General features: G+C 43.0%; 1 protein-coding gene across 1 annotated transcript in view; it reads left to right on the top strand.

Moving 5' to 3' along the window:
* The window catches only part of LOC132822087 (interleukin-17 receptor E-like), a 75,216-nt gene extending 61,385 nt beyond the window's left edge, over window positions 1–13,831 (top strand). Inside the window, exons 10-16 of the mRNA XM_060835113.1 lie at window positions 2,945–2,992; window positions 4,411–4,456; window positions 5,418–5,566; window positions 8,430–8,495; window positions 9,417–9,468; window positions 9,692–9,796; window positions 10,648–13,831. Coding sequence (XP_060691096.1) covers window positions 2,945–2,992; window positions 4,411–4,456; window positions 5,418–5,566; window positions 8,430–8,495; window positions 9,417–9,468; window positions 9,692–9,796; window positions 10,648–11,297 — 1,116 coding nt within the window. The 3' untranslated portion in view covers window positions 11,298–13,831. The remainder of the gene's footprint in view (window positions 1–2,944; window positions 2,993–4,410; window positions 4,457–5,417; window positions 5,567–8,429; window positions 8,496–9,416; window positions 9,469–9,691; window positions 9,797–10,647) is intronic.
* Window positions 13,832–14,213: the final 382 nt, after the last annotated feature.

Raw genomic sequence — 14,213 nt, 5'->3', positions numbered from 1 at the left:
TCATTTATGCACGCCCGGACTCTCAGCCGCACCGCACGCTGCCCTCGAAGCGGCTGCGGGGGGGAAGAGACTGTCACACACCTCCTTCTGGAATGTGCCTATGCAGAGGAAGTCTGGAGAGGAATGCAGTGGTATTTGTTGAGGTTCGTCCCGAGCAGCGCCGTGACGCGGGACTCCGTGCTCTACGGCCTGTTCCCCGGGACGCACACCGAGACAAATATCAACTGCGCCTGGAGGATCATCAACTCGGTGAAGGACGCTCTCTGGGTGGTCCGAAACCTGTTGATCTTCCAGCTGAAGGAGTTGACCCCGACTGAGTGTTGCAGACTGGCACATTCCAAGGTCCAGGACTACGTGTTGAGGGACGCGCTGAAGCTTGGGGCAGCTGCCGCCAAGACGTGGTGGGGAAAGACCACCGTTTAACATCTGCCTGCCTAAAGAAGATCAGGGGGCCTATGCAGTCATTTGGGCTCTGCTGATGCCTCAGCTCAATATATGGGCATATGAGTGAGAAATGCACAGACCTGTATGAAATAATGATAATTCTGAGCTGTGTATGTAAATGTTGACATATGTATGGCATTACCTAATGTACAGTGTATCAAATTATTTTATGAATATTTTACGAATAAAGTATATTTTTGAAATAAAAAAAAAGTGGGGCCATTGGCCGAAGGTTGGGGTCCTGCCCTCCAAAGCAGGAGTAGGTTCTCTGGGGCTCTGACCAAGCTATAATACCTATGCTTCATACTTTATGAAGCCCCTGTTTTTTTTCTAAATTTACTCATGTTCCTAGTTGACCTTGAGATGGTGATGGTGAGTTGTCTTGAACTACCATAGTCATATGCTGTAGACACACCCACAATGCCCTTAGGGAGGGAATTCCAGGATTTTGACCCAGCAACAATGAAGGAACAATGAAACATTTGAAGGTTTGGAGAGGAACATGCAGGCGGTGGTGTTCCCATGTATGTATGGACCATGTCCTTCTAGATGGAAGTGGCAATGAACTTGGAAGGTGCTGTCTAAGGACCTTTGGTGAATTTCTGCAGTGCATTGTGCAGATAGTAGCAGCAGTGTGCACTCAGCATTGGTGGTGGAGGGAGTGTTTGTTGATGTACCAATCAAGCGGGTTGCTTTGTTATGAATGGTTTCAGGATTCTTGAGTGTTATTGGGGCTGTATTCACCCAGGCAAGTGGAGATTATTCAGTGACACTCCTGACTTGTGCCTTGTAGGTGATAGGCTGAAGGGAGCCAGGAGATAAAATACTTACTCCAGTATTCTCAGCTGTGTAAGCTCTCAGTTTGTATGGCTGGTCCAGTTCAGTGTATGGAATGAGCTGCCTGAGGAAGTGGAGGCTGGTACAATTACATCATTTAAAAGGCATCTGGATGGGTATATGGATAGGAAGGGTTTGGAGGGATATGGGCCGGGTGCCGGCAGGTGGGACTAGATTGGATTGGGATATCTGGACGGCACTGTTTCATCTCTATGACTCTGAGGTCAATAGTAATTATTGTCACAGTCCCACTTCCCCACACCAGTCTTCACTGAAGAGCCCTGACAATGATCAAGACTCTATATGGAGCCGCGTTGGGAAAATGTTTGGGAAGCACTATGTATTGGGGAGAACTGAACAGGCCTGGACACTTCTCTGCAGCAAAGAGAATGCTGGGGTCACTGGATGGAGGTTTGCTTTTGATATTGAAAGGAGTCGATAGGGTAGACACAGAGAAAATGTGTCCATTTCTTGAAAGTTGCCAATGAATCAAATCCAGGAATACAGGAGAAACTTTGGATTCTGCAGAGTATGTAGAAAATCTTCAAAGGCCAGCTCCTTCTGCCAGCTAGGGGTTATAGAGTCATACAGGTGTACAGCATGGAAACACACCCTTCGGTCCAACTTGTCCATGTTAACCAGATATCCTAAATTAATCCAATCCCATTGCCAGCATTTGGCTCATATCCCTCTAAGCTCTTTCTAATCATTTCCCCATCCAGATCCCGATTAAATGTTGTGATTGTACCAGCCTCCATCATTCCTCTGGCATTTCATTCCATACAGGAAATCAGCCCATTAAGTGTGGCTTCATTGCTTAGTGGTTAGCACTGTTGCCCCACAACATCAGAGACCCAGGTTCAATTCCCACCTTGAGCGACGGCACATTCTCCCCATGGACTGACCAATGTCCTATCCAGCCACACCACTGACCTCCCAACTCCTGTACTCATTGCTTTGACCAATGAAGGCAAGCATACCAAATGCCTTTTTCACTATCCTGTCCACCCGGGACTCCACTTTCAAGGAACTCTGAACCTGTACTCCAAGGTTCTTGAATTTGCCAGAGCAAGGAAAAGGTGACAGAGAAAAGTACTTGTTGTATTTTGACCATTTGGAGAGAGCTGAAAAGTGTCAGGGGTAATGTGGGGGGCAACAGACCGGTCGATCTAATTGAAGTTGGATGATGGTTGTCACAAAGTGCCTGTAAGTAAAAAGTGAGGTCTGCCGATGCTGGAGATCAGAGCTGAAAATGTGTTGCTGGTTAAAGCACAGCAGGTTAGGCAGCATCCAAGGAACAGGAAATTCGATGAAGGGCTCTGGCCCGAAACGTCGAATTTCCTGTTCCTTGGATGCTGCCTAACCTGCTATGCTTTAACCAGCAACACATTTTCAGCTCAACAAAGTGCCTGTAGGTGAGCTCCAGCCAATTTGAGAGAGATGGCATAGACAGTCAAACATGACATACTGTAACAAAGCCACTAATGGTTTTGTATATGTGTGCGTAATGTATAACAAAATAAACAGGCTTAGTTTGGTGTTGACCTTCCACATGTTGCACACTGTTGTAGATTTTCCTGAAAATGCAGAATTCCTTGTTGGAGTAGCTTATAAACAGGAGGATCTAGTATTCACTGATGCTTTATTTTCCTCTACTCTGCAGGGTTACGTGTTTGAGAGTGTTGACAGACATTCACAGATGTGCTTTAAGGTAATTGATAGTTTCATTTCATTTACAGTGCTTCCTGTTTCATCGTGAAACCTTCAACTCACCACTACATCTCCTGATCCCTGCGCTTTCTCCAATTTGGCATGTTATTTATCACGTGTTCTGTGCTGCATGAGCATAAATTTCCTCTGACTAAACATGACAAAGATGGATGCTACAGTTGTGGTCCCATCACAAATTCGGCTACCCCATTCTACTCCCTCCATTTCTCTTCCTACGAGCTCTTTGAGGCTGGTCAGAAACTCGGTGCTCAATTTGACCCGGAGAGGAACCTGAGAATGTTGACGTTCCGAGGAATTCGGATGTTTTCTAGCTGGAAACACAGAGCTGGCACACTGGTTTAGCAAGAGCTGGAAAATGCAAATAATACTTTTAACTCTTTTTGGGAGTTACCAGAATAAAGAAACCTTGCCACAATTGGAGATGGTTTGGTGAAATCTCACACCAAGACTGAGCGAAAGTCTGGATTAAGGGCCGTCCGGGTCTTGGTTTCCTGGCACCAGCCCCCACACTGGTCATTTTGTGGGGGAATTTCTGGCAAGGTATCTTCCTATCCACAATGGATAAGTGACCTGGTTTGTTCAGAGCCAGTTGAGGTCAATTAAAGAAGGCTTGCTACAATTTACTGGCGGGGGCCAATTTAACTGGCGTCAGTGGTTAAGGGGTGTAGCGGGCAGTGATCCAGGCTGCCCGCTAGAAATGTACCATCACAATGGTGGCTTGGCTGCACGGAACAGTTTGGAAGTTTTTAAAACTTCCAACAAGTTGGAGAGAAGGTGCTTCTGTTTTTAACCACCTTCTCCCTTCGATTCGCCTACCATTGCGAACCGCTGCTCCCTGGGCAGTCCCCAGTTAGCCTCCAGTTTCTGAAAGCCTGAATCTGCTGTCCTTCGTTATGATGAGCCTGACCTCTGACTATGAATTGACAGCACTGGGTGGGTGGGGAGGGGGAAATATCTCAGTGTGACCATTTCCCTCACAGTGTGGAGCCTGAAGTTAGGAATCAACAGCTGCTGGGAAAACCCTGCTGCAGGTCGTGAGGTTAACCAGTACTGCAGACAGGACCCATGAAACACAGTAGATGCCAATCTCCCCTTAGGCATACATTTGCTTACGATGAGGAAGTAAAAGCCCATGAAGGTTTCGAGAGATTTTCCTGATACTGAATTTACCTGAAACAGATAGAAGGGTTGATAAAGAGGACAAAACTGGCACGATTATGTGGAGTTATGCTCCACTAATGGTTACTGCGATAGCTATCTGCAGCAAGTTGTTTCTGGCCCCATGAATTTAGCTTGTAATCTGAGGTTATCTATGGAAATGACTCACGCGTATAGAAAGTGTGCTAGTTATAGCAGCATTTTTGACATGTTGCCAATAACATCTTTTTGTGTTTGCAGTTTAAATATAAAAACAGCAGCCACATTGAGTGCCGAAACAGACGAGGTATGTTAGATCAATAAATAATGTTTCTGACAGCAGGGTTCACTGCTTCTAAAACGACTGTTGCACCTCAGTGCTTAGAGGGGATCAACAGCATGTGCTTCAGTAATCAGGAGGAGAATGGGAATGAATACAACAAATTTCCCAGGAATGTCTGCCCCCAATGTAGGATTTGAGCACAAAATTCCCTGAGACTGACCCCCAGGGCAGTACTGATAAGTGCTGAACTGTCAGAGATGCTGTTTTTTAGATCAGGTATGAAACCAAGTTTCCATTTGTCTCCTCAGATAACAAAGTTTTGATGTCACTGTTTTGAAGAAAAGCAGGGGAGTTATCCCCAGGAACTTGGGCAATGCCTGTCCATTATTCAACATCACATGATGACGTTGCTATCTCTGGGAACTTGCTTTGTGCAAATTGCCTCCATGTTTCCTACGGTTACAGCAGTGACTGCGTTTTAAATGTAGACCTGGTTGTGAAAAGCACTATGTCAATGCAAGCCTGACTTCCCCTTCAGTCTTGCTCTCAATCTGGGTGATATGGCAAGAGGGGAGCATAGCCTGGGTCAGGTGGCAAGAGAAATTCTTGCTCAGTGCAAGATTTTGGAGGCAAAATTTCTCCGGATTACTGACTTGGCCATTTTAGTTTTGTTTCTCTCCATTCCAGGCAAACTGAAGCAATCTTTATTTTGGGAATGATGTTGCTCAGGTGAAGAAGGGGGACTGTTAGGTTAGGGGCTGGCATGGAGGGGGTGATCAGTTACACTAATGTCCACAAAAGAAGAGCAGCAATAAATTGGATTGATGTTGTGTTTTTGATAATCTAATGCAGTTGAACTCCTTTGGTGAATTAACGCAAATCTGTAATTTGATGAAGTTGGGACTGTATTGTTTTTTCAGTAATTTTCATTACTGACTGCATTTAAATTTGTTAACTAACATCCTGAAGACTACCTCATTTTCAGATGCTGACTGGAATGTGACGATGGTGACAGAATCAAACCAACTCTTGCTGTCCTTTGCTTCACATATCCCAGCATCCTTCAGTGCTGTGCTATGCAAGATGAAAGAGGATGAATGCAAAAATCAAACACTAATCCACAACGTGACCCAGGTTAGAACTGTGTGCGATATCTTAACTTTTACAAGCTGTGGATTATTCATATTAGAATTCTGTTAGCTAATACAACATAATTTGTTTGTTTTTAAGTTGTGGTTATAAATGTAGATGACTGGACTGACTTTCAGAAGAAACTGTATTTCCCTGCAGACAGCTCAGAGACCGTTAATATCTTCTTGTAGCTTGTGAACCCAAGACAATTGACAGCGAGAATCTTCTAGATCATCTGATCTGTCCAATGTGTTGTGTATCACAATACATACGGTCCTATCTTCTCCAAATTTTTGGGACAATTTGAGAGGACAAAATCTTAACAATTCTTCTTTGACTCTTTAAGGCAACCAAAGCTGGTCCACGGGATTAGTTATTATGGTAGTCAGTATCTACAGGTCATACAAGGGAACAACCACCTCAGACAAAAATTCTTACACGAACATGAAGAATCATTGTGCACGCAATTAGTCGCAGCTTGTTCCGGAGCTCTCATACTTACTGGGAAAAAGGATCATCTCCTGACATCCAGCCAAGATCTGGTCTTCCACAGATATGGGACAATTTGTTTACTCTTGATCATCCTCCTAAGCCTTGATCTAATCAGCTTTATTACCTGCTTGTCTCTAAAGGGTTGAGTTGAACTCTCTGTCCATCCTGGTGACTTGGGGTTGTTTTGTGATGATCCTTTGCATTAGCCTTATTAATATACAAAACATTATTATAACTGAGGCCTGACCAACACTATACGCAAGTGTAAAATATTCTAACTGAGGCAAGATACAGGTCGATTTGCCATAATGTGTGTTTCATTAATGTGAATTCACTTTAACGTGATTGACAAGGTGGGGACACTGTTCCTAAAGAGTGTATCGATTATAATATGGGTCCGGCCCGATTAGTCTAAAGAGTGCAGCTATTATGCAATTTTCTTATAACACAGGGTTGCGTGAGAACGAACTACCATGTTACAGCAGAACTGGCTGTAGTATGCTTCAAATTTGTCATCAGTTGTTTTGAAAGTACAAGCCAACACTCTCTTTGATATTGCTGTCTTGACATTTCATTGCACAGATACCATTTGAAGATCTATGTACGAGAATGTCCTGATCTCTTTCTCTTTTTTTAATATTTCCTGAAAATGTGTGTATTCACCCCTAGCAGTCACAACATGAACAGAATTGTTGATGTATTGATTTTCCCCCGCTGGTGTAGGATCAAGTACAGACTTGGTGATAAAATGATGTATACTTTACCACATAAATGTTCCTTGACTCCAACCTTAGATAGATTTCTACTCCATTAATGTGATTGTTCTGTTTCACGTTTTCTGCCCATTGCATTATGGTTGCCAGCTCTGATTCATTATGAAAGGGGTTAAAGGTTAACACAGTTATTTAATCAGGACTTTTATAGCGGACAGGCAGCTGAAGCCCCATTCTCTATTGACTTGTTTTTAACTTGTTTCTATTTAGATTAGACAAGGCCCAACAAGTCCACACCCACCCTCCAAAGAGCAACCCACCCAGTCCCATTTCCCTCTGACTAATGTACCTAACATTATGGGCAATTTAGCATGGCCAATTCACCTGACCTGCACATCTTTGGACTGTGGGAGGAAACTGGAGCACCCAGAGGAAACCTGGGTGGGAGAATGTGCAAACTCCACACAGACCTTCGCCCAAGGCTGGAATCGAACCTGAGACCCTGGCGCTGTGAGGCAGCAGTGCAAACCACTGAGCCACCGTGCCGCCCTAATTTATTTGTGTAAGGTTTTAAAAAAAGCAAACTTTAGACCAAAATTCTATTTCTAGAGAGAGGGAGTTTTTAAAAAAATGGCAGCATTGTGATAAACCTCTCATTAGTTAGACCACCTATACAGTACGATGTTCAGGTCTAGGTACTGTTAGGACGGGGCTACCGTCCCCGGTGTTCGTTTGAAGGAGAGAGACACTGGATCTGATTCAAAATATAAGCTTTTACTGAGAGAGAGACGTACGTAAATACAGTGAGATATTTACTGCTCACTGGAGAAAGCGCCTTCTGCTCTATTGTTCTCTTTGTCTAGCTTTTAGCCCCTCGCATCCCAGTGCTACATCCTTATTTGGTAAGAAGCGGTATTCTCTAATAGTATTGGTTCCAGAAGAGATAAGATTCAGTTACCTCAGTATGAGCTACGTGCAATCTAACACGGTTTCAATGTCCTGTTATCTGTTCACCCTCCCTGTGGCCCCATTATGCCATCAGTGTTTCAGTCTGTTCTTAGTGTAACATAATGGCTTACTGTTGTCTAGTGAAGCTAACAGTTTCCAGACTTGCTAATATTACCTTACGTGAGCACTACCTAACAATAAAGTTTCTGAACACAACCTACCCTTAATAATGCTTCCTAACAGTACCATAGCAGCTTTTAATAAAGAGTCACTGTAGATGATGCAGAGAAGATTTATAGGGATGATTCCAAGAATAAATGGTTATGCACTTCAGGGAAGGATTGACAGATTGGGTCTACTCACTCTATTGAGAAATGAAAGCTGAAGAGTGACCCAAAAGAAGGGTTGAAAATAGTGAAAGGTTTTGCAAGACAGTGTTTTCTATTGAGGAGAGGAGCATTTTCAGGATTATCAGTAAAAGATGATCTCCAAGAAATCCAACAGGGAATTTAGAAGAAATAATATCCAAAGCGTGGTAGGAATGTAGAGTACACGTTCACAGTACATGAGAGAGATGGTTATGATCACGGATTTAGCTTAGGAAAGATGGAAAGAGATTTGAGTGGACCATAAACGTTGGCAGGGATTGCTTGGGCCTAATGGCCGGTTTGTGCTGTATGTCCTGTGTAATCTCAATGAACGTTTCTTCTCAGACTGAGTTCAGCACCCAGAAGCTCCTTATGGTCTTGTCTGTCGAAAGTCACAAATTCTGTGTAAGGGTAAGTAACTCATTGATTATCTTCATGGAGGGGGAGATTTCTCAATATTTTTATTGTAAATATCAGCTTGAGTGTGGGAAATCCTGTAGATGTTTGTAATTGGCCTGTTCAGATATGTTATGATACACCTCCGAAGCAAATGGGACTTGAACCCATGCCTCCTGACCTGCAGGTAGGGAAGTGACCACTGCACCACAGGAGCCCTGTAAAGTCTGTATTCTGCTCTTGAACAGTGGGTTGAATAGTGACAAAGCTTTTCACTGTGCCTCGGTACACGTGACAATCAACTCAATTCAATTCAATTCAATTCAACTCGTGAATAAGGTAAACATGAAAAGTTTTTCTATTTCACTTTCATCAAGGCCTTTCCCATTATCCCAGGAGAGAGAAGCAAACAGCTTAAGAAATCTTAGTAAAGAGACGTTCATAATGCATGAACTTGACTCAACAGAGTCTGTAAATTGTCCTTGCAGAAGCCGTGGTGAAATCCTGAATAAGATTAGATTAGATTACTTACAGTGTGGAAACAGGCCTTTCGGCCCAAAAAGTCCACACCGACCCTCCGAAGAGCAACCCACCCAGATACATTTCCCTTTGACTAATTCACCTTGCTGGATTGGAGTACAATTTTGGATATTTATGGATCCTCCATGAACTTCAAAAACTAAAACTAATGGCAAGAGGTGGCAGTGAGATCAGAAGAAAGTTGTTCATTAGCTTCGTCGAATAAGAAGCAGATTAGAGAAGTTGGTTAACATCTTTTTAATGTCGGCCAGGTGAAAGTGGGTACTGCAGATGCTGGAGATTAGAGTCAAGTTTAGAGTAGTCTGGAAAAGCACAGCCGGTCCGGCAGCATCCGAGAAGCAGGAGAATCGACGTTTCATGCAAAAGCCCTTCATCTTTTTAATGTCCCCCTCCTAGGTGTGGCGTTCTGATGTGGTCTTCTCTGGGAAGCAGTTGCTTTGTCCACAGTGTAAGTACAGTGGTTTATTTCATCACATTTTAAAAGCATTGTAATGGATGTTTGACATGTTCTGAGCATCTTTTGTATTCTGCCTTCGAGTTCCTGTAAATGTAAACAGTGCATATTTGACTTTCTGGAAGGATTAATATTTCTGTTACATGCAGTCTATTAGATGTTCTGTTCCCACTTGTTTTCTGAAATGTCCCCCTTGTTTTTGCTTGTTGTTTTACAGACTCGCGTAATCGGCTCGGGCTGGGGCTCTTGAGTACCTTGGTATTGTTAGCTGCTATGCCAATGCTTGTTTATATGGTCTGGAAGTTTGCAACTGAAGTATCAGGTAACATAAAAATATAACAACAGTCATGCAGCACGGTGGGAGGACATTAGGCCCATCATGTCAATGCTGGTTCATTAAAAGAATGATTTAAATCACTCCAATTCTCCTCCTTCCCATGGCACTGCTAATTTCTCATTTTCAAGTCTGAATCTAAATTTTTTTTGGAAGTTGTTACTGCATCTGCTTCTACCATCCTTTTCAATGAGTGCATTCCAAAACACTAACTTTCTGTGTAAGGAAAAAGCAAAATCCTCATTTAGGATGGGGTTGTTTGATGTCATAACACATTAAATTGTTTTGCAGTCAATTCTATTGATGCCACAGACAAGAGGTCTCATTGATGTAACTTCTGTGCACTTGAACATAACCATACAAAAGCTTTCAGTGTAGAGTGATACACTCTCAGCAATTCCCAACCATCTTACATAATTGACATAAATTTCTCACCTTTGATTCCTGCCCATTCTTGTATCCTTCTGCAATGGTGGTTGATAACTGCGCAGCAAAACTCCTCTTACATCCATGCAAGCCATTGGCTGTTTCTGGGAAAGGAAGGGGAATTAAATATTGTGCTCCTCTAAGGAACATCAGCTACAATTAAAATCCAGCAGCCATCGCTGGAATCAGTGTATGTTGACAAGAGCCAAAATTCATCTGAGTGCTGATTGTTTTACTGTCTGTTTGATATCAAATCTCTCAAATGAAATGTAACTATAAGAAAACAAAGTTCAGAATGAATGCAGATGCCTGGGGAGCCATTATTGAACGTCACTCATTTTCAGGCACGATAGTGATATTTTTTATAATGGATGAATATGATGCTAAATCCCCTCTGTTCTTTTATCTTTCAGCCCCACTTTGGAGTAGAACTGTCCTGATGATGTACTCCCCAGATTCTGAAGACCAGAAGAAGCTGATCTGTGCTTTTGCAGATGTTCTGAAGACTGAAGTGCACTGTAACATCATCCTGGATTTATGGGATACGGGCAGGGTAGCGGAGATTGGTATCGTCTCTTGGCTTTATAGCAAAAGGGAACTTGTGGAACGTGAAGGAGGAAAAATAATAATCATTTGGTCAAAAAGAAGCCAAGAAATGTACAACCAATGGAGTATGCTGGACTCAGGAAGCAAAATGAACCACAATGACTTACATGACCTTTTCAATACCTCGATGGCTTGTGTTTACAATGACATTTTGCGAAACAGGAGGATTAAAGATTACAGTATTATTTATTTTGATGGACTGTGCAACAAAGAGAACATTCCTGCAATATTTACCAAGATCCCCAAGTACCGAATGCTGAAGGATTTCTCTAGTCTGGTGCACGCCTTGCAATCTGCTCCCAAATTTCCATGCGGCCTGGAGTTAGGTGCAAAGTTTCTGGTGCATAAAATCCTGCGGTCTGAAAAAATGCAGACGCTGCGAAATCAGATAGAGCAGTTCACAAAGTTACAGAGACATGGTCTTCTCTGCTGTGAGGAGAGTGACTGCTCCGACTGAGTTTGGATAGGGCCTGACCTGTTTTGAAAGGGTCTCAGCGGTAACAAGTGAGAGCAGGATGATAGAGCCCTTTGGTTAAATGGGAAAGTTGGGCCTGCTTCATTTTTCCTTTTGTTCTGAACCGTCTGCTTCTGGAATGCGGCAGTAATGAATGACACGCTGCAGACAGAATAAGTGAATTGGAAGCAAAATACCACAAGCAGTGTAAAGGTGCTGTTTTGAGAAGGATTAAATTCAGAAAGAAGACACTGGAGTCTATTAAGAATTTAACCCAAGGAACTGGTGTTTCGAACGTAAAGATGCTCAGTCATGTGTCAATGTAATAATTGTGATCTGTGAATAGTTTTCACATGAATTATTGTTTGAAGTCAGCTTCACAATGTGAGGTTAATATATTTGGGGGAAAAGAAATAATCCTTCTGTTCTGGATGGAAGAGGGAGACGAAGAGGAGTAATTGGTATGAGTGTTTGTGGACATACTGGATTTCCTTAGCCACCTGAGGAAGTAGAGGCATTGTTGTGCTTTCCTGACCGTTGTGTCGACGTGAGTGGACCAGGACAGATCGGTGATCATCCCTTCCAGGAACGTGACATTCTCGACCATCTCCACCTCAACTCCACTGATGCAGGCAGGGGTGTGCCCTCCACTCCGCCTCCTGAAGTCAATTGCCAACTCCATCCTTTTGCTGATGTTGATGGCAGGGTTCTGAGGAAGGGTCACTGGATCTGAAGTGCTAATTCTGATTTCTCCCCATAGCTGCTGCCAGACCTGCTGAGTTTTTCCGGCAATTTCTGTTGTTGTTGTCTTTACACCATGGTGCTAAGCACCACTTATTTCAGAGCACTTGTTCCAATGTCCTGACCTCAGGTCAAAATTCTGAAGTACTGCAGATATTTTTAATTTGTAATTTCAATATATGTTTCTTAAGAGATCTGATATAGCCTGTGGATGTAAATTTGATTGGCTGACTGGCGAGAGAAGGATGAACAGAACGTCTTGACGGTTCATTCAAAGGAGACTTCAATTGACAGCCCTTCAAAGGGGGAAGAGCTACATCAAATAGACTGGATCTAAGATTTGGTATGTCTGCAAAGGTAACATAGGGCTGAGAGCAAGGTACTACTGAAGATTATGTCTCAACCTGGAGTCACATTGTGAGTTTTTCTCTTTTGAAGAATAAACATGGACAGGGCTTAAAAAGCCAGCTCTATTCAGGTGTGCTGGTGGGACTGAACATTCTCATGTGTACCAGCCTGGATTCAAGGCAATAGCATTTTGTGAAGGCCACAGTTGAAAAACTGTCACCCATTTGTTGCAGTTAAAGGAGGAACCTGTCCCTCAGTCAGAGGTGGAAACAAGACAAGGGAAACAGGTGGAGAAAAAGACCACCAACCCCCCCCTCCCCCCCCCCCCCCCCCCCCCACACACACACACACACACACATATCCCTATGTTCGAATTCCATTCTAGGCCTTGATAGTGAAGAAAGGTGCACAATGTAGCCAATCCCATTGAGTATCGTGACTTGCCAATCCTTCCAGTATGTGTTGATGGCAGGTGATAAGAGCGGGAGAAATTCCTGTGGCCATATTGTGAGAAATTTGGAACCTCAACTGTCACGATCCGTAGCTTGAGATTGCAAGTCATTGTGGCAATGTGCAATTTTTATGTGCAGCTCTGACTCAGAGTGAATCCAAAACTTAATCCCGAAGCTTTTCACACACACCGTTAATAGATTGGAGATTCAGTTGGCAATCGCTGTCAGGGTATCAGTGAACAAAGAGGATTGGGCAAACTGGTAATCCTGGAGAAATTTTAAGAACAAGAGGGAATGTCATCAAAACTTACCTGCATTTGTCCTGCCTATCCCAAGTAAGGTGTTTCCCCAGGATGGGGAACTAAGAACCTAAGGGATGAGAATCTTTTTTTTTAAAACTCAGGGTTGTGAATCTTTGGAATTATCAACCACAGAAGGCTATGGCAGTTCACTCTTTGAGTAGGTTTAAGGTAGAGATTGATTACCAGTGATGTACAGCTTTATAGGAATGAAGTGAGTAAAAGACATTGAAGTGTTCTATCAGCCATGATCTTACTGAGTGGCAATGCAGCTTTAATGGGCTGAATGACCTTGGCAGCAGTTCCAGAATACAATCTTGTGAAGAGGCAAAGAGGAAATTCAAAGTCTTACCATTCTCTTGATGTCACACCACTATTTGATTCCGTTCCTCTTGTTTTAATAGCCAGACCTCTTGCCATCACCACGCCATCTTCCTGACATTTTATTTTGTGGCTTTTTGAGTGAATAATGTTAGAATGCCAAACACAAACATGATGTGGGGGAGTTGGTGTTGGACTGGGGTGGACAAAGTTAAAAATCACACAACGCCAGGTTATGGTTCGACAGGAATATTTGGAAGCTCTAGCTTTAGGAGCACCACTCCTTCATCAAGTGGTTGTGAAGCAGGACCTTAAGACACAGAATTTATAACAAAAGATTATAGTGTTCTGCAATAAAAAGGAGATATGTAACAAACCTCGATTGTTGTTAAGTCTTTCATCTATTAGCACAGGTTACAAGTTTTGGTTCATTAGTATGTAAATCCCAGAACTTTTAAGTCACACACTCAAGATGACTTAAAGTTTCCTAACAAAAGGTGACATCTCAGCTCCGACAGTGCATTAAAGGTGTGAGGTCAGCGTCTGTCTGCATCCCAGTCTTGAGTCAGACTGGAATTTGGATTAACTGGCACCATTAACTGCCTGCAACCTACAGGCAGTTTCTTCAGAAGGAGTCAAAGGAGCCATTTGGATCCATTGGACGGTATAAATGGAGGAAGTTTGGATCATGCTGTAACCTGGAGCTTTATTTAAGATGGAAAATAAGAATTCCACTGGAAATGACACTTAGCTTCAAA

Source organism: Hemiscyllium ocellatum, chromosome 14 (assembly GCF_020745735.1).
Source record: "Hemiscyllium ocellatum isolate sHemOce1 chromosome 14, sHemOce1.pat.X.cur, whole genome shotgun sequence".
Classification (NCBI taxonomy): Eukaryota; Metazoa; Chordata; class Chondrichthyes; order Orectolobiformes; family Hemiscylliidae; genus Hemiscyllium; species Hemiscyllium ocellatum.
This window is presented reverse-complemented; position numbering and strand designations above follow the sequence as displayed.